Source organism: Pelecanus crispus, chromosome 1, assembly GCF_030463565.1.
Source record: "Pelecanus crispus isolate bPelCri1 chromosome 1, bPelCri1.pri, whole genome shotgun sequence".
NCBI lineage: Eukaryota > Metazoa > Chordata > Aves > Pelecaniformes > Pelecanidae > Pelecanus > Pelecanus crispus.
Window position 1 is genome coordinate 164,651,092 of NC_134643.1, and position 18,936 is coordinate 164,670,027.

At 38.8% G+C, this 18,936-nt stretch overlaps 1 protein-coding gene across 1 annotated transcript; it reads right to left on the bottom strand.

The window, feature by feature from the left end:
* Positions 1 to 955: 955 nt before the first annotated feature.
* On the bottom strand, positions 956 to 16,487 carry ERCC5 (ERCC excision repair 5, endonuclease). Its single transcript, XM_075716966.1, has 16 exons — positions 16,452 to 16,487; positions 15,875 to 15,995; positions 15,072 to 15,247; positions 14,445 to 14,560; positions 14,255 to 14,347; positions 13,380 to 13,440; positions 12,204 to 12,347; positions 11,089 to 11,296; positions 9,852 to 10,811; positions 9,220 to 9,452; positions 8,715 to 8,834; positions 6,428 to 6,641; positions 4,609 to 4,753; positions 3,576 to 3,776; positions 2,561 to 2,645; positions 956 to 1,621 (listed from the first exon to the last, which is right to left on the bottom strand). The coding sequence occupies exons 2-16, from the start codon at positions 15,960 to 15,962 to the stop codon at positions 1,070 to 1,072; spliced, it is 3,396 nt and encodes a 1,131-aa protein (XP_075573081.1). The 5' UTR covers positions 15,963 to 15,995; positions 16,452 to 16,487; the 3' UTR covers positions 956 to 1,069.
* Positions 16,488 to 18,936: the final 2,449 nt, after the last annotated feature.

An 18,936-nucleotide genomic window follows, 5' to 3' on the forward strand; every position in this document is an offset into this window, starting at 1 on the left:
GTAAACTGTCTGTCCAGACTGGGAATTTGCTTAAAATATGATATTTTACAAAAGTAGTCTCAAGAGGGGTCGGTTTTGCTCTGTAAACACTGTACATGAAGTATTAGACTCTCTGTAACTGTAATGGCCAAATCCTACCCAGTTTACCCCAGTCCTTCATCCTTTTAGGGGAGGCTAATGTTTCATACGAAACTTAGTTGTATGGACTTGGACTCAAAACAAAGAAACAATGAGAAATGAAGTATAAATATCAAACGAGAAGACAAAAGAAGCAAGGAGGACCAAAATGTAACATAAGAACCCAAGTATGACTGGCAGCATTCAGTGCTTTTCTGTCTTAATCCACATGAGCTATAAATAAATTCTACAATCATTCCGAGAGACAAGTGAGGGAGATGGGGAAGTCTGAGCCTAACACATAGTTTCTCTCACAAATTAATTCAACATGAGTGCTGCAACCAGTGAGTAACTCCAAATCTAGAAACATTTACATTCAGAACATAAACAATTACAGCACCTCAAATTATATACTGTATGATTTTCCATGAGATTTTACGAGGGCTTACATTGTCTCATGAATGGTTCGATAAGCAACATTACTTTGAGCACAAAACTTTTCAGACAGGCATAGTGAAGAGAATAAGGAAAACACCACTAATTGAGCTGATTTGCATTCTCTCAGCACCTAGAAATCATAACCCAAGTTGCTTTCAAAATTTAATTTAAGTTTGAAGTTCAGGAAGCAACAGATTGCTTGCGATTTTTAACAGCTATCTCACCTCACTTAGAATGCAAATGAATGGGCAACACGTTTTGCCTCAATTTTAAAATCTCAAACCAGAAAACTTATACGAAGTCCAATCTAGGTCTTTACGAGTAAATGCGCTAAAATTATTGTATTCATCATCTGAAATCCCTCCTATATAAATTCCGGACACAAAATGTACGACAAACACATGACAAATAGGGATAATTTATTATTTATGAAAAATTCATTAGAATATTTACAAAGCTTAAGTCATAAAACAACCACACACACAGAGTCTCTCTTTTTTAAGACTTCTTTTCTTTAAGGCTTTTTCTTTTTTCTTCCTCTCTTACTCTGTGATTTCTTTTTTCTGCCCTCAAACACAGGTTTAGCAGTCACCATGACTATGTTTCCCAGTTCTTCATCCTCACCACTTGAGCTACTGCACCCCTTTTTCTCTTTATGGTCTGCTGTCCCCATTGCAGAGACATTTTTCCTCTTTTTGCTCTTGCCTAAATCTCTGCTTTCTAATTCCTCTGCTGAGGAGTCACTAGAAGTTTCTGAAAGATGCAAATTCCCAATAAAACCACCTCCATATAAATGTTCTTTTCTGGAGTCTGAACGTTTTCTTCTCTTTCCACTTTGGACTTCTGTTGCCACAGCTTGATGATTTGTGCAGCCAGCAGCACCTTCCCCTTTCCTCTCCTCATGCTGCTTAAGTTCAATCTCCATAACAGCAGTGGCCTCCCGAATTTCATCAGCTTCTTTTTCCTTTCTCTTCAGACAAGTCACAGCTCTGCGCAGTCTCTGACTTTTAATAGCTATTTTTTCATGCTGTGCTAGTCTGAAGAATGAATCGATTCGAAGCTGAGTCTATCAAATATAAAACAGAGAAACACCTTTGGATGTTTTCGTGATGGGAATTCAGTTTTTAGCTATACTACAAAGCATCACAAATTAAAGTAGGACAAAGGACTAATGAAATTAATATGCAAAAAGATGTGAACAATAAGATGCATTGTTATAGTAATACCTATACTTTATTATGAATTATGCAACAAGAACCTTTACAGAAGCTAAATAATAAACAAATGGCAGCAAGATTTTATAAACATTGTGCTGCTGTTGATTAGACTTATGTTGCTATTTTCAACCGTAATACAGAGAATCTCTGTAGTGCTCTCAAGCATGTCCTTACAAACACATCCTTAGCTTCAAGCTGTTAAAATGACAGAATGTTTACTAAGCAAGTGTTGCAAGTGCACTTTACTTTTGCATATGCTAGTGCAACAAAATGCGGTCATTTGATTGAAGTTCATTGTAACGCATGCTCCTACAGTATAAAGATAGAAGTATAGGAGTAGATAGGAGTAGAACTAGAAGTAGTCACACACAATGGGTCTGTGTCATTCAACCGCAGCTAGGCTTGCTGTATAGACTAAGCTAGTCCTCTATATTCTCCCTAAAATTGTCTAAGAGACAGACCCTGCCAAAGAATGTTCCAGTCAATCTGAAAGTATACATCCAGAACAAACAAACAGCAACCTGGACTTGAGACAGGTGCTTGACAGAGAACAAAATTTGAAACCAAGTTGAAATTACATAGAGTGCCTCACAGCACACCCGAATCATACAGAAATGAAGTCTAGAGAAGTTTAATGACTTTTAAAAATATATATATTAAGATAAAAAAAAGGCCAAATCCCAGTTTCTGAGAAATGTATTTTAGATTAAAGCCTTGCTGTTCCTTTTAAAATGCTTCTCTTACAGCTTTCCAGTTACCCTTAAACTATACGTAGTTTTATACTTTACCTGCTGCAAGCTCAGCTGTTTCATCACAGGCAAAAGGATTTCATCTATCTTTGTCCTCGTCCAGCCAAAGTGATCCTGACAGAATGTGCAGAAAGTTAAGGAACTTTACAAAATGGGTATTACTAGTATTTTGTAAACACATAAAATGAAAATTCCTCAAAAAAACGATGTCTGGAGGAAAGTCACTCTGCTTCAAAGCTTTTTCTACTACAAAACCAGAGAAAACACTTTAAGTTATTACAGCTGACTTATGAGAATGGTTCCAGTATTACACTATGTATCCTAATCACACTGTTACATCTCTATTAGTTACAGAACTTTTTCTCTAGTCTCAACATTTCCAAAAGCATGTCTCAGTTAAGACAGAACTCATTTGGCTATACGGTACTGCCGTAAGACAAAAAACCTATAAGTAAACCTTACTTTTACACTTGCACACACTGGAAGTTTCATTTACTCTTGAAAACACTATTAGCTCTGCATGCATTGCCATCTACTTTTCAACAATTCACTGCAGCTCAAGCTGCAACGGATGCAAGAAATAGACATCATTGCACGAAATGCAGTGAATAACTATGGATAAAACACAGACTGAATCACCATTTCTGATTAGGCTTTGAAACTTACTTGTGAAAGACAGGAAACATATCAGGAGTGTGGAAACAATCCCTCTCTAAGTCTCTAAGTCTAGAAATAGGCACAGCACAGTTACAGAAACGTAACATCACAACAAACTAGTCAGGCCCAGCTATGAGACTCTCTTTGCATGCAAAGCGAAGCAGCCCGCTCTCTCAGGAGGACAGAGCAGCCCTGAATGCCACACATGCATGGCTGCGCTCCCTTCCATTCCAGAGCTGGTATGATTGTAGGAGAGCACATGCAGACGGGGCCGGGGGCCTCTCACACCAATGAGATGTTAAGAATTTGACATTCCATTACTGACTCACTAACTAGCCCTATGAACTTTAATCCGAGTACTTTAACTAACAAGTCCTGCCATACAGTAAAAGGATATCCTCTGATTTGCTCTACATCAGGCTTCCCCCAGGTGAATGAACCCCTTGTCTCATCTACCACAGGCTTCAGGTATGCTTCTGCCACTGCTGGATTTGGGAAACCTGAAGAAAGTTGCAGCTCCCGCAGTTTCTTCTTGACTTTGGTATCATGTGGATTAGGTCTCAATTTCTTATTCTTCTGAGCCTCATTCCACCACTCACTGAAAAACAGAGGAAAGTGTTCATTTGCCTCCATAAAACATAATTTGGAATATCAAGAGCTACCATGCTAATTTCAATAGCCGTAGCCTCCCTACTTCAGTTACTACATGAGATGAGATAGGAAATTTCCAAATAAAATACAGCCAAAGGGACATACAATCTGAAAGTAGAAAAGACGAAACATACATAGTAAATGCAGGCATTGTAAGCCACAGTAGCAAACATCACCTGGATTCCCCATAAGCTGCTAACAGAAGGCCCTAAATTCAGCCTCACTTGAGGAGGATGTTCTACACAATGATCATTTTTGGAGGTTTTTTTGGTATGCAAGGAAAAAAAAATAGAAAGAAAAAAAGAAAAAAGACTTCTAACCATCCTTGCCATTGACAATACACTCGCTTGGCCCTCTTCAAATCTTGTTCTTCCCCACAGCCTACCTGTCTGTCTCTTTCCAGGTCATCCATTCCTCACTCATCAAGTCTCTTTTCTCTACGAGCAAGCTACAGCACCTTCTCACAAACTCAGGTAGAATAAACCTCCACTTCACTATGGATCCATTTCTGCAATGAACTCAGAGGCAGCCACACAATTCTACAGCTGTTCTATTGTCTTCATTAGTCTCACTGTAATTGCTGTACCAACATGTCACCTTATTTACCTGCCATTTCAAATAATGATATAATGGAGTCACATACTTTACAGTTAACTTAGTCTCCTTAATGATGGTCAATGATAGTCATACTTTTTGTTGTATGCTTAAGCAGCAGAAAAGTATATTCACTAATATTCATGTTATGGAGAGACAAAAAAGAAAAATACAATGAAGCATACGCGAATTTTAAGAGAGGTTCCAAGCCATGTCCAGGAAATTCATTTAAAATCTCCATTGCTGTTACAAAGCCAACATTTGGGATGCCCTCAGTGTAGTCACTTCCAAGCAAGTATGCCAAGTTAATTAGCTTGTTTCGATCCAACCCTGTAAAAGAAAGTGCGTAAACCAAATAAAACCAGTGGATTCAGCATCTGTTCTCTTACAAATTAAAAAATAATATATTATCTGAAAGGCAAAAAACAAAAGGAACACAAAGGCATCAATTCTGTAAAATTACAATTCAACATCAAAATTTGCTATATTTTATTCTGGAGCAGTGTCAATACGCTACTGCTAGCTCAAGCACCGGTAGTTGCACTAACTTGGCAAATATATCTTGCCAAAATTAGAATGTTACATTGTAAAGACCACTGGGAAATTCTGGGTTTCTAAGAGCTAAGAGATATTATTTTACATATATTTTTCCAGTTACTGTCCTGTTCTCATCTAATGCTGACCTGAATTTAATAACCCCCAAATCAGAAGTAAAAACATTCAGCTTGAATTCTAGTCCACAATATCAATGCATCTGCTTCTTAAAAGTGTCCCCAAACTGGCAGCCTTTTGCTCTGCGCTAGTGCAGTTACCAAGTAGACCAAGAGAGCCTGTGAAACAGCCAGAAAGAAGGAATAACTCAGGTGCTCACTTCTACTTGGTACACTGTAAGATCTGAGGCAACCAGACTGACTTTCATTGACTAGCTTCAGGAGTTTAGATTAAAAAAAGAAAAAAAGCAGTGGAGAAAAGGAGGGATGTGTCTAAGCACACAAAGCAAGACCATCGGTATGCTAGTCAGGATATCTATCAACTGTCAAGAAAGAAGAGTTGTGCAACGTATGGAAAAGGAGTAGAAGTACAAGACTGCAGAGGAATGTGACAAGAACAATAGTGACTATTTTTCCCCAATAAATTAATAAATAAAATCTCTGGTTTAGTACATTAATAACAGCTTAAAATCACAGATATGCTTTTACAGCAATCCTTCCCAAGTAAGCTACAGCAGTATACCTAAGTAGGTAAAAGCAGGGGGAAAAAAGGCTTCATTCAATTTGCTGGGAGAAGAAACCAAAGACGTATTTTTCACCACATAAAAATGTTGTGAAATTTTACATGCTGAAGACATTAAAATATTATTTCAAAGTCTATAGCTGCTCTAAACTTCGAAAACGTCAAAACTGATTTTAAAAGAGTTCTACTTAAACAAGGCATAAGAAGCAGTTAAAATTGGCTCATATTTTCCTTAATACACTACGTGACACTGAAGTTTAGTAGTTCAATATAATTAGCAACAATTTGCTTAGACTGGTACAAGAGCAATCTGAAAGAAGAAAAAAAGCTGTCAGTATCAACTAAATGAAAAACCTTTTACAGAGCATATACATATGCCAGATCCTCTTCTAATACATTATGTGTCAGTATGTCCAAAATTAACTTCCATTTCCAGAAGACTATAAATCTGATGACATCAGAATATAATTTTCCCACCATGTCAGAGAAGTCATGCTGACATTTACCTAGAAACTGATACCATAGTTCATACCACCAGCCTTGATGATCATCACACTAACTCAGTGTATTAAATGCAGGTGTCTGCAAATTCAGGGGGGTCATCTGGTAGTAAAAACAGCAACCCAACTGAATGTCTTTAGAGACTCTCCAAAGAACAGGCATTGTAATAACAGACACAGAAAATTCTGTAGAAAATACAACTTCAAAAAGATGCATGGCAGCGCTGTCTTATTGAAGACTGTATTTAACAAATCAATACCCAAGGCTTACCTAGCTGGTTTTGAAAATCAACATACTGATAGTATTCCACATATTTATTTTGACTGAAGAAATTTTTATAAACATGTCGTGCACCAAATAACCAAACATCACTATCGTCAGTGATTGTCCCAGAGGTCTGATCAGTAAGGTCCAGTATAGCACACTGTGCCTCTGCCTCCATCGGAGCTTCAATATATGGAATGCCAAACAGACGGAGAAGCTCCTGTAGGATGGAAAGAAAACAGTTAATATTTCATCTGAAGAATGAACTTCTATTATACTTCTGCTTGACTCAGAACTGCTAGATTCACACTTGGGAGGCATTTAATATTTCACAGCAAATCTTAAGTTAGCGCTAAAAAGTGCCAAGCACAGTTAAGTCAAAGGGGAAACCCCAATTAATCATCTCAGGCAGATAGCACTTGACATAAGTCAAGCACTACTTGATCACACTATTACTACACAGTTTGAGAATCTGCTATCTTAATTACACAAGCATACTTAAGTATTGTGCTTTCCATTACATGGAGAAAAGTCCATGCATTACCATTACATGGGCTCCATGAAACAAAAGATGCACACTAAATTAAAAATTTAAAAAAACTCTAAAAAGAAAGGAAAAACTCTAAAAAGAAAGGAAAAACTCTAAAAAGAAAGGAAAAACTCTAAAAAGAAAGGAAAAACTCTAAAAAGAAAGGAAAAACTCTAAAAAGAAAGGAAAAACTCTAAAAAGAAAGGAAAAAATCTAAAAAGAAAGGAAAAAATCTAAAAAGAAAAAAATCTAAAAATATCTAAGAAAGAAAAAAAGGAAAAAATATCTAAAAAAGGAAAAAATATCTAAAAAGGAAAAAATATCTTAAAAAGGAAAAAATATCTTAAAAAGGAAAAAATATCTTAAAAAGGAAAAAATATCTTAAAAAAGGAAAAAATATCTTAAAAAAGGAAAAGATCTAAAAAGAAAAAAAAAAATCAGTCATCACCTTAGCTCAGAAAATAGTATGAAAGCATATGAGAAACATTAGTATCAAGCAGGAAACAGTAGGCAGACTAATCATCCTTGGAATGGTGTTTTGATATACATGTATTTTGATGCATTTTACACAATTTGCTTTTATGGAATACATTATTTAACCTCAGCTGAATATCCCACACACGCTCATTTACAGGCTTGTGTTAGTTACACAATTCTGGGTTACATCATCTCCAGAAATTATGCTTTCCATTTACTCTCGGGCTCCCAAGTTGGATGTAATGATCACTGCAAAAGCTAAGGTGCAAAATTTATTAAATATATATTCTATAGGTATACAGATATCTGCACATACACACACTTTTTTTTTTCTCACTGCAGCTGGCTTTTGTGCCCTGACAGAGTCATTCTCAAGACTTAAAACTTTTACTGTAATGAAGAGCAAAAGCACAAACGTCAAAAGACTTACAACTGCAATGATGCATCTACCAATATATGGCACGTAATACTACAAAAGCACAGTCTACTGGCTTTTAAAAAGAATCATCTGAAGAAACAAGTAAGAGCAAATATTTAACAAAGGAAAAAAAATTTTGATTATTTTAAGACTATCTAAATTACCCCTTGTATGCAAAGAAAATAAAAGCATTTATATATTTCACAGAATTAATTTGTTAGAGTAAGTTTATTACTTCATAGATACTATCACTAGTCTACTATAGTATGGATATGTTAACCCCAACACATTGTATTGCAAGCAGTCCTTGCATTAGACTGCATGAACCTGTAAAAGCTAATACTGAAACAGAAGTAACAGGCTTATGCAGGTATTACTGGTAAGATTCTTTAAAATCAGTTACCCAGGGCATAAACCTGGATTACCATACAGACTTCTTGTAAGCTTTTATCTTTTAATCCCTAGGGGAAATCACAATTTACCTAACACCCAGATTACACCTATTCCATACTGCTGAATGTAACTTCCTGATATTTTTTTGATCAATTTGCACCTTTCACAGCAACAGGCAAAGATCAAACTGGCCCAACCTTAAGAAATCGGTACTTAAAAATAATGTTGATTTAGTCATAATTTGATTATTATTTCTAATGTTATAACAGTTATTTAAAATTGTTGGAATTCAATATTATCTCAATACTTTCAGTATTTTAAATCAAGCAGACTGAAGAAAACAAGCTCCCTAAAGAGGAAAAAGGTGACCTATAATTAAGCAAAATTACTAACAGCTTTTAAGAAAATGTTTGACTGGGGTGGAGCGGGGGATGACATCATGCTATATCAAGTCAAAATGTTTCAACAAATACTACCTGGCTTTCCAAGAACATCTGTCCTGTTACAGAAGCAGCAACACGTTCCTGCTGCTGCTTCTGAGCCTGAAGCATATTCTGCTCAGCAGAAAGGTCATTTTCTAATTGTTCTAGTTCTTCCTGAAAAATAAAACAAGATTTTCATTATTTCAGCAATTCAGATATACTTAAGTTAGGCAAGGCACTAAGTCTCCAACTATAATTATTCTAGTAGTATATGCTCCATTAATTCATGCTTGAAAGTTGTCATAGCTTCTCTAATGCAGTAAATTATAAGACCAGAGATAGGTCTTGTTCATCAGAGTGCTAAAACCTTAAAGTTTCCCTCTGACTTCAGAGAGATTATGGTTAACCATCATCTTTAAAGAAAAAACAGTTCCCGTAGAATTAGATACATATACGAGAAAGCAATGAAACAGTAAGAAGGTGTCCCAATAGTTTTCCTTAAAAACTATTTGGGGACAGAGCACTTCATTACTAGCTCAAAACAAATAAAAGGAGTTACCAAACTGACGTCTTGCCACTCATCCGCTGCATCTTTACCATCATCTTCTCTTTCAACATTCTGATCATTTGCCAACTGCACTTCATCAGACTCCTTCAGCAAGTCCTGTGTGACAATATCATGTCTGTCTGTCTCCACTTCTGGAAGTGCTGTTTCATCACCCAGTTTTTCATCATATTTTGTCGGAAGCTCTGCCTCATTACTGATTTCAGTATCCACTTCAATAAAGCTTCCTATTAAAGGAAAATAAAAATTTCAACTTCCTGCTGCTTGTTTTAAAAGTATTTTTACGTGTTGTTAACTTGGGCTGTGATTTTTTTCCCTATATGCAGCGAATAGATATAAGGATTGTGAAATTACAGAAACCAAGTGGTTGACCATTAATACACCAGTTAAATTCAATGTACACAACAGCATGCCTTCTTGACTCTTTGTACGGTATACTCAGGTTTCAATGATAAAACATAACACCAAGGAGAAAAACAGCTCAGATTTTCTTCCCACCTCCTACTTACGTAGGAACAGATGTATTTTAAAGCATTTCTTACTAGGAGAAAAGGTTAACTTCAACTGACTACAAATACGATAAGGTCCTATTTTCTTATCTTTTCACACAATTAGAAAGCACCTACCATCAGAATCACTGTCTTCAGACTGTGATATCCGTTCTCTTTCCTCCTCAGGACCTTTTGCTTCTGGAAAAAATCTAATATCCTTTTGTACCTCAGATACATTCTCTTCCGTTCGTGAAATTACTTCCTCTATATTTTCAGAAATTTTCAAGTTTTCCTCATTTTTAGAAAGGTCTGTTGTTTCAGCATGAATCAAAGCCCCTATACTAGTTTGTACAGGGGAACAGCTTGGCTTCTGCGTGCATAAGTTTATATCCTTATCTCCTGAAGAATTTAAGTCAATTTCAGAACCATTTTCTTCTTTGTCTACATCTTCTTTGCCTTTTCTTGTATTGTCAATACAAGAATAATTTTCAGCTCTGGATATACTGGTGTCCTTGGGTGCAATATGATTTTTTTCCAACTCCTGACTCCTTTGTTCAAACTCAGCGTCTTGCACAATCACTTGGTTTGACGAATGAATTGTAGATATTTTGTAGATAGGTATTTTTTTTCCCTCCTTAACTTCAGGAACCTGATCTTCCTCATCTGAGCTACTCAGCAGGAAATCCCTCACTTCTGATCTTTCTGGTAACACTCCATCAGTTCTGACAGTAACAACTTCCTCCCTTTTATCACCATCAATCAGAGCTTGCTGAATTGCCTGTAGTGTTCTTGGAGACACGCTGCCTCCCTCTGTTACAGACTGGTCCACGTTCAGTCGCCCTGTACCTTCCTCCCCCAGTTCTTCTTCTGAGCTGCTTTCTACCATAGCTGCCTGGATAGCCAGCAAAGTCCGAGGAGAGGGTGGTGCTGTCACCACATTGTCATCTTGCTCTGTCTGCAACTTGTCAGATGCCACTAGCTTTGCATTAGCAGGAGATTCATTGTTTTTATTCCATTTAGTGAATTCAGACATTGATGATGAAGGTCCTGCAGTAGTTTCCAAGTCTCTATGTGTAGCTTCTTTTGCTTGAATACCTGAAAGAAAGTTTTTTGTTGATTTTTTTTAGTAAAAAACTGCTTTATACTAACATTCCAATTTACATAATGAACATCATTACATAAAGATTAATAAACCAGTTTTCTACACGTTTACAGATCACAGTTTATTATAATTACGTCTAACAGTAATGCACATTTCATACAAAGTATCGGCTACATGCACCTGTAAACAATATTCAGGCTTTTCCTTAAAACTGACAGCTGCAGACTGCACACACCAAACGAGGTTTTACAAAATTAAGACCTGACATACCCTTTATTAGTATATAGTGAGAAGTATCTTCAGAGACTACCCTCCTAGATTCCACTTCTTTCACAAAACCACCTTCATTTTCATATTGTGTTTGGATTTCACCCGAGTGCTGTTGATTCAATTCTTTTTGTACATTTTCTATGCACCGATTGAGGTTGCTTTTCTTAAGCAAACCCCTAAGCTGGTACTGGGAAAAGTCATTGGACTCCTTAAAAATAAACAAACAAAGAAAAAATACCCCAAATCAATTTAAATAAAATGCCACTAGCTGCACCTTTTAAGCAAGTTCATTTACCACACTCTGGAGAGCTTTTTAAGAGTTTCCTTTAAGCAGGTAACATTTGTCTTTTACCAACTGCTGCATTCCCAAGAGACAGCAACACTAGCCCGCTAACACACAGCAATTCTAAAAGGTACCATTAAGTAGTTCTGAATGCTGGCTAAACACGAGATCTCAATATGACCAACAAAACTTAGCGGGCTAACAGAGCTAGTCCCCACCTTAACAACAATGCAATTGTAACAGAATCCACACGTGGATGGTTTTAAGATGATGGTTCTTAGCTTATACTTGGGCAAAAAGCTATCATTTTATCTGACATACATTGCACTTTTAAAATCTGTGCTCTGAAAAGCTACTGTAGAAGTGGCATTGTAGGATTCTCCGTTTGTCTCTGAATGGCTTCAGTAACACATCTGCCTAGGTTACAAAAGCCTTTCCCCAGCTGCCAGCTCCCCTAACAACCTGAAGGTTTGGAATTCAAGCTGCGTTCATTCTTCCTGGTTATCCACACCAGTAGTATGTCCTTGCAATTGAAACCTTGGGCATAATGCTGATGAGGCATGAGACACAGCGTGATTTTCTCCATTCTTGCAAAACTGAATTAGCTCTGTCAATTTTAGTGGAAATCAAGAGATAGGACTCTGAACAGATACACGGGAAGGCTCTGTTAAGAGTCATTATCTCACTGGGGTTTTTTTCCCCTCAACATAACATCTCTTATTAAATAGGCCTGGGGGTAAAGGTTTGCTGATGTGATACTCTTATGTAGTCTTCATCTGCATTAATCGCAATAGCTCCATTCTGACGGCTTGAAAACTATTTTAAGTATTACCTCTGGCATTGCTTCAAATAATGTTCTTTTTCGCTTTGTAAATTCTTTCATATCAGTCAAGATCTCATGTTTTATTTCTGGAGGCAGCTTGTTGAAATCTTCTGATTCAATATCTACAGAATGAGGATTTTCACATAACTCTTCCTATAAAAATGGAAAACAACATAAACATCTATTTTATATTACAGCACGGCAAAGACAATATTTAGAGCATCAATCCAACCAACAACGAAAAACCCCCACAAAATCTTTGTTCCTACTTCCTATACTGTCAAGAAAACAGTTTAGAAAAAAAAAAGGTAACTACTATCTAATAAAAGAATGTAAAGTACATAATTATTGATGTACACTATATGGAGAAACTTGGGTTTATTCTTTTTACAAAAAGATATTTAGCATAAGCCACAGAAGCAAGTCCTATAGCCTCAGCTAGTCTGATTTTATCCTTCCAAAGAGGTTCTCCTTCTGAATGCAAATGACTTCAAAGATAAACAGTATTTCCAAGACGTTTTTTTTGGTTGGGTGGGTTTTTTTTTATTTTGATGAAAGCAGAGATAATTTTATTATTCATCATCCCTTATTCTTAGGTTATGTATTTCTTTTCTCCTGTTCCCATGAGATCAGCACATCAGAAGGGAATACAGAATTTATCTGTGAAAACTCAAGGACCAAAGTGCTTCAACATCAATTCATATTTGGAGAAGCATGGAATTTTGTTACATATGCTGTCTTATATGTGCATACACATGTGCACAAATACATACATTTCACTTATAACATTACAAAAAACAATTTCTTCTCCACATGTCCAGAGAAAGTAGTCAAACGGGAGAAAAAAAAAAAAAAAAAAAGACAGGACAAGAAATTCCTATTCTGTTGTATTCTAGTGGAGAAAATTACATTTGTATTTCCTCATTAGTAGAAAGTCTACCCTTCATTGGTTTAGGTGGGCTTGGTAGTGTAGGTTAATGGTTGGACTGGATGATCTTAAAGGTCTTTTCCAACCTAAACGATTCTATGATTCTATGATTCATAGAGTGCTGAAAATTAACTTGTTTGCTTGGTAAGTAATGCTATAGTAAGACCTGTACCTCCAAACACTTTTTTTTTTTTTTTAAGCATTACACACGAACAAAAGGATTGTTCACAGTAACAGGGCAATTAGGATGCACTTACTTGCAACATCTGTTTTTGGCTCATTCTCGCTTGCCATTCTTTTTCATCTTCCTCCTCCGAGCTAAAAATCACAAAAAGAAAAAAAAGATGTAGATATTTACCTAGGAAAATAAAGTTCCTATCTTAAGCAAAAGGACATTAGTCACTGACAAGTACAAAAATTCACACACATCAAAGTACACACACATATATATGTGCATATATATACACACCCACACAAATATATACACAAGTCAAAAAGATCTAAACAGAAAGCAAGAAGGCAGACTCACGTCAGTTAAAACTAGACTGAAATAACTGTTGCTGTTTAAACCATTACCAGATTCTTATTTGGACAGCATTTAAAGTATATAAAAGTATATTGTAAGATGTGCAAAAAGTAATCTAACGGATAGCCCCACATTCCCACTTAGTGTTATTTAAGAAGATGTCACAAGTTTGACAAGCACGTACAAAGCCTACTTCTGCTGAACACGTCTACACTACTGAAACAGGGGATGCAAACCGTAATCAAGCTGCCACACCAGCTACCCAAGCTTGAACAACCAGTTTCATTTAGCCATATAGATATGGCCACAGAGCCTGAGGTAACACTTTCATCCTTAAACATGAATCCAGTGTAGAAATTTAATCTGTGGGCTGAAAGCTTCTTCTGTTACTGTCCCATAAAAACAACTAGAAGGCTTCTGTATCCAGAGCTATAAACAAAACTGTCCAAAAAGAAACTGAAATAAAATGTAAATTAAAGAAATATGCTTTATATCTTATGGAGTCTCGTGGGTCAAAGGCCTTTCAGCAGCGTCAAAAAAATGTGGTTTATACTTTTATCTGAGTTTATTATAGCCATTTAAGCTATTTTTCTTAATTCTACCTACCTGTTCTTCTCTTCATCCTCTAAAGAAGGCAATACATACATATCATCAATTTCTTCTCTTCGAACTTGTGTAATACTGGGCAAAGCTTCATTGCTTAGGGAAAGAAAAAGAAAAAAAACACAGTGATTAATAGGTACAGAAAAACTTACCTGCCACTTATAAACAAGTGGAAAATAATTGTTATTCTTGCCTTTTGCCCATGAGAGCCGTTTTGATAACTTGTCTCTTCAAAAATGTTTTCAAGAGTTTCTCTGTAGTTTTCCTAGAATCACTGATGGCGATGTCCTTTCTTTGTCTTCGCTTAGCCTGTGAAAATATGATTAACACCAACGAGATTTTTCTGGATGCTGAAGATATACATCCAATCTATTCTGTAATTCTGCATGCTGAGTCTATGAGCAACTCCTAACTCATCCTACACCAATGGGGACGTAGCCTTCACATCCTCTAAACAGCTCTATGTTGGTTTCCTCTGTGGGACTTGGGAACAGTTTGCAGCTTCTGGGTACAAATGCTTGCAAGAGTGGTGTTCAGGTCCATTCTGGAGCAAGATTCAGGCTTATGCCATCATCTACCTCTCTGCAATCTGGTTTCTATACAAATCAAAGCTGAATATATCCAAAGGGAGCTGTTGCATGCTCCAACAGCTAACCACAACTGGGATTGCAAAGCACACCTGTGCAGCAGTGCAGTTCAAGCCCTCCACCCTCACGGCTCAGAAGCGTAAGCAGGAGAAGGAGGAAATTGAAAAAGGCTACTTAGTATCAGCAGCCGTACATCTTATGTTGCATTGCCATGACTCAGCAAAGGTACTTACCAGGGTTTGTTTCTTCAGAAGCGGTGCCTCTCCATCAAAAACAAAGACAGGTCGAATTCGGAAAAACAGTAACTTGCAGAGTCGATGAAACAGAGTGAGGAGATGAGCATTTTGTATGGAATTACCACCACGATCTCTGGCTCCCTTTATTGCTTGGTTCAACCAGATACTGATATCTTAAAGAACCGTTAAGAGGAAAAAACATGCTACTTGCACATATACCATATTAATAGTTTTCTATAAAGTGTACATATTTCACTGAGTGGCTTTTGCCCACTGTTCCAGGCTTGGCTTATCTAAACCAAGATTATCCAAATACTTGTGAACTTCGGAGAAGAATAAATTCTTGCCCCTATTGCCCTGGACAAAAAGCAGAACTGAAACAACTGTGCAGCAAGTAGTACCTCCCCAGTTATTTTTACAAATAAATGAAGGGTAACTTCTTTCCGCATCTTTCCAACATTTAACCGAGTATGTATGATACGAAAGTTGATTCAAAAGTACTTAAAACTTTTTCATCTTATAGTCCTGCTGAGAGCAGCACATTTATTTATAAAGCACAAAATCCTATAGCCCAACACTTGTGTAAGGAATCTATTAAAGAAGTCACTTTTTAAAACACATTTAAAAAAAGCTTAGTATTCCACATATGAGAAAGCATAAAATCTATTTATAAAAATATTGTCACGGTTTAAAGTACAAAAAAAAAAAGCTAAACACAATAGATCACGTAGAAGTAAGTGAAATAGTTAAAACAATTTCCTTCACAAATTTGGGTCCTCAGCTTTATTTTTAAAGGATACCAACAGCAAGAATTTTTCCTTCTAGCATTTCGGGGTTTATAGGTCTCCCAGCGCATTCAAGCAGTTTCCAAAGTCCTTGAACTCCCATTGTCCTTTCTCAGCTACTTGGAGAGAGAAAAATCTATGAGGAGCAAAAGAAGGAATAACCAATTGATTACACGACGCACGTATGCTTTATTAATGAGGATGCATTACCACTGCAAACAGAAATAACGAGGCGGGCTGGGGAGGGGCTCCCCGCCGCCCCGGCAGCCGCTCGGGCCGGTTCCGGACGATTCCCTCAGTTTTCGGTACGTGAAAAACCTTTAAAAACACCCGGTCAAGCGCCGCGTTAGAGCTGCTGGCCGGCCGGCCGGCCATCAGGCAGCCCCGGCTCTCCTCGCTGCGGAGACCGCCACGCTCCCAGACAGCCGCCCTCCGCCCCGGGGACTCGCTGAGGGGCGGCGAGGGGGGACCGGCCCGGGGGAGGGCAGGGCCGGGCCGGGGAGCGGAGGGGAAGGCCGCCAGGCCGCGGCAGGGCAGGGGAAGGGAAGGCGAAGGGCAGGGAAGGCGGGGTGTCCGTCGGAGCGGGGCTCACCTGCGGCGGCGGGCCCGGCGCGGAGCGGGGACGGGCCCCGGCCGCCTCAGGCCGGGAATCCCCTGGCAGCCCCCGCGGCCTCCCCGCGGCCTCCTGCGCCTGCGCCGCGCCTCGCCCGGCTGCCCCGCTGCCTGCCGGGAAGCGCCGTTGGCGGGGCGGGGCCGGGGCGCCTGCCCGGCGCGGAGCAGCTCCCCCAGCCCGCCCGCCCCTCACCGCCCCGGTGCCATCCCCGCTGGTTCCGCTGCCCTCCCCGAGACCCCCGCGGCCGCCTGCGGGACATCCCGGCGGAGGGACGGCGGCGGCGCGCTGTCGCCTGAGGCGGGCAGGCGGGCTGCAGCGAGGAGGCCGGCGGCGGCCCGCCGGGTCCTCGCCTGCCCGGCGGCGAGGTACTGAACCCAACGTGGCAAAAACAAAACAAAAGCCACAGTTTTTCTTTTTTTTTTTTTTTTTTTTGGGGGGGGGGGGGGGCGGGCGGCAACACTCAGCCGCGTAGACACCTTCCCGGCTTCTCAGAAAGGGAGCCATAAGGGTGGCGAAGGGCACAGGTAGCGCAGAGCCCTAAGCGTGCGCTCCCCCCGCTCCCACCCCGTCGCCGGGGTCCCCCTCGCCGCGCCCCGCTTCTCCCACCGGGGAATCCCCAGGGAAAGCGGCAGGCAGCCCTCGCTGCGTCCCTGCACGCTTACCTTCCTCCCTTTGCTAATGCTGGAAGAATTGAAGATGCCACCTACTTGCGATGAAGCGTGGCAGTCTCTCCAACGCACGAGCAACACAAAGTGACTGTAAAAGTGAAGTCCGTCACAACACACCTGTTTTAATAGCAGCAGGCTAACATGGGAGAGGCAAATCCCTGTTCCTCAGTGCAACTACCGTTATTAAGCAAAACTTAAGAGACATTTATAGAATTCATTTAAGCCTGACGGACCCCAAAGAACACAGCTCACGTATTCTAAAGACATTTGAGCCCTCAGCCCAAAACCAGCTTGCTAAAAATAAAGTCTGAAAATAGTTCATCTGGGAAATACCTACATTTTCAAAACCTACAGGTTTTCTTCAGTCATCAGCCTGCAGAATCTGGCAAGTTAAATATCTGAGGTTAAGTCACACAGGCTACCCAGGCTTACGAGCAAAGAGATTCTGCCTCCAGGATTACTTCGCTAAGCAGGGGTTGCAATTCTGATCCTTTGTTTACCTGCTTTCCTGAAAATCTTCACTAAACATAGGGTCACCATTCCCGAGAGAAATAAAAAGCAAACAACAAAATAGAAAACAAATTTTATTGACTGAACAAGAGTCTAAAAGTCTCCCATTTTTGGTTAACAAAAGCAGCAAACCTACAAAACCCCCGCGTTCCATGACAAATCTGTTTATGTCAAAAAATTAACCCTTGAGCAGGTATGAACATTTGTACGCAGAAGTTACAACTGTTGAGATGCGTTTGAGCAAACAACTGGATACATTTCAAATTAGAAAAAAAAAAATTAAAAAAAAAAAAAAAAAGAGACTGCGCAGGGACACCTGAAAAAGCTTGAATTGTTTGCTGGCCGAGAGGTATATAGTATCATCAGGGCTGCCAGCAGTTTTCGGCACTTGCATCCCTTTCACACAAAATTAAAAAAGCAGCAGAAAAATTACAGAGGTTTTAAGACTGAACAAGGAAAAGAACTGCCAACAGAACGCAGTGTTCGGCTGGCTCATTTGGCTAATGGTAAATGCAGCTTTGTAATACTGAATTTCACTAGCTTGTGTTAAGCAAGTCCGTGCTCTCAAGAGGCTCCAGGATAAGAATTCAGCCACTGTACCCACATAGCAAAAGCAGTAAAGGAGGTCCGTCCTTGAACTTTCCCTGCCACAGGTGATTCCTCCCAGTCTAAAACAGGCATCCAGCTAAGGGAAAACTGAGACCTACTTAACAAAATATGATTATCTGACTGACAGAAGTCTACTGGGAACTAAATGGAGAATGTACATTCACTTTGTAAATCTGACAGGGTTTTCTAACCTATGTGATTTTTTTGTTTTCACTGGATATGGGCAGCCTTAATAAAATGGAGTGTTAAAAAGGAAGGCAATGTTTACTTTTATCCTTACACCATTTGCAGAATAACCCTTTTTATAAAGTCATATAATAAATTTTCATGCTTTTGAATACTAATTGTTTTCAATGAAGCCTGTTTATTACATTGACTAACTTCGATCTGCTCTTTTGTTTTCACAGATCAGGACATAATACAATTATTTCAAAAGAAATGATTGATTTTGCTATCATATTTACTTTTGATTGCAAAAGTACAGTAATCTGTGCTTATCTGTCAGTTTATACATCAGATCTCATCCATTGCAACCGTATCATCAGATCTATTCAGTAATTATGAAGCTCTATCTTATACCATAATTTCTATTCATATGTATTCTAGGACTAAAGATCCCTAATATGTCTTGATCAAAACTAACTTTAATATATCAATTCTATTATCTAAAGTTAATT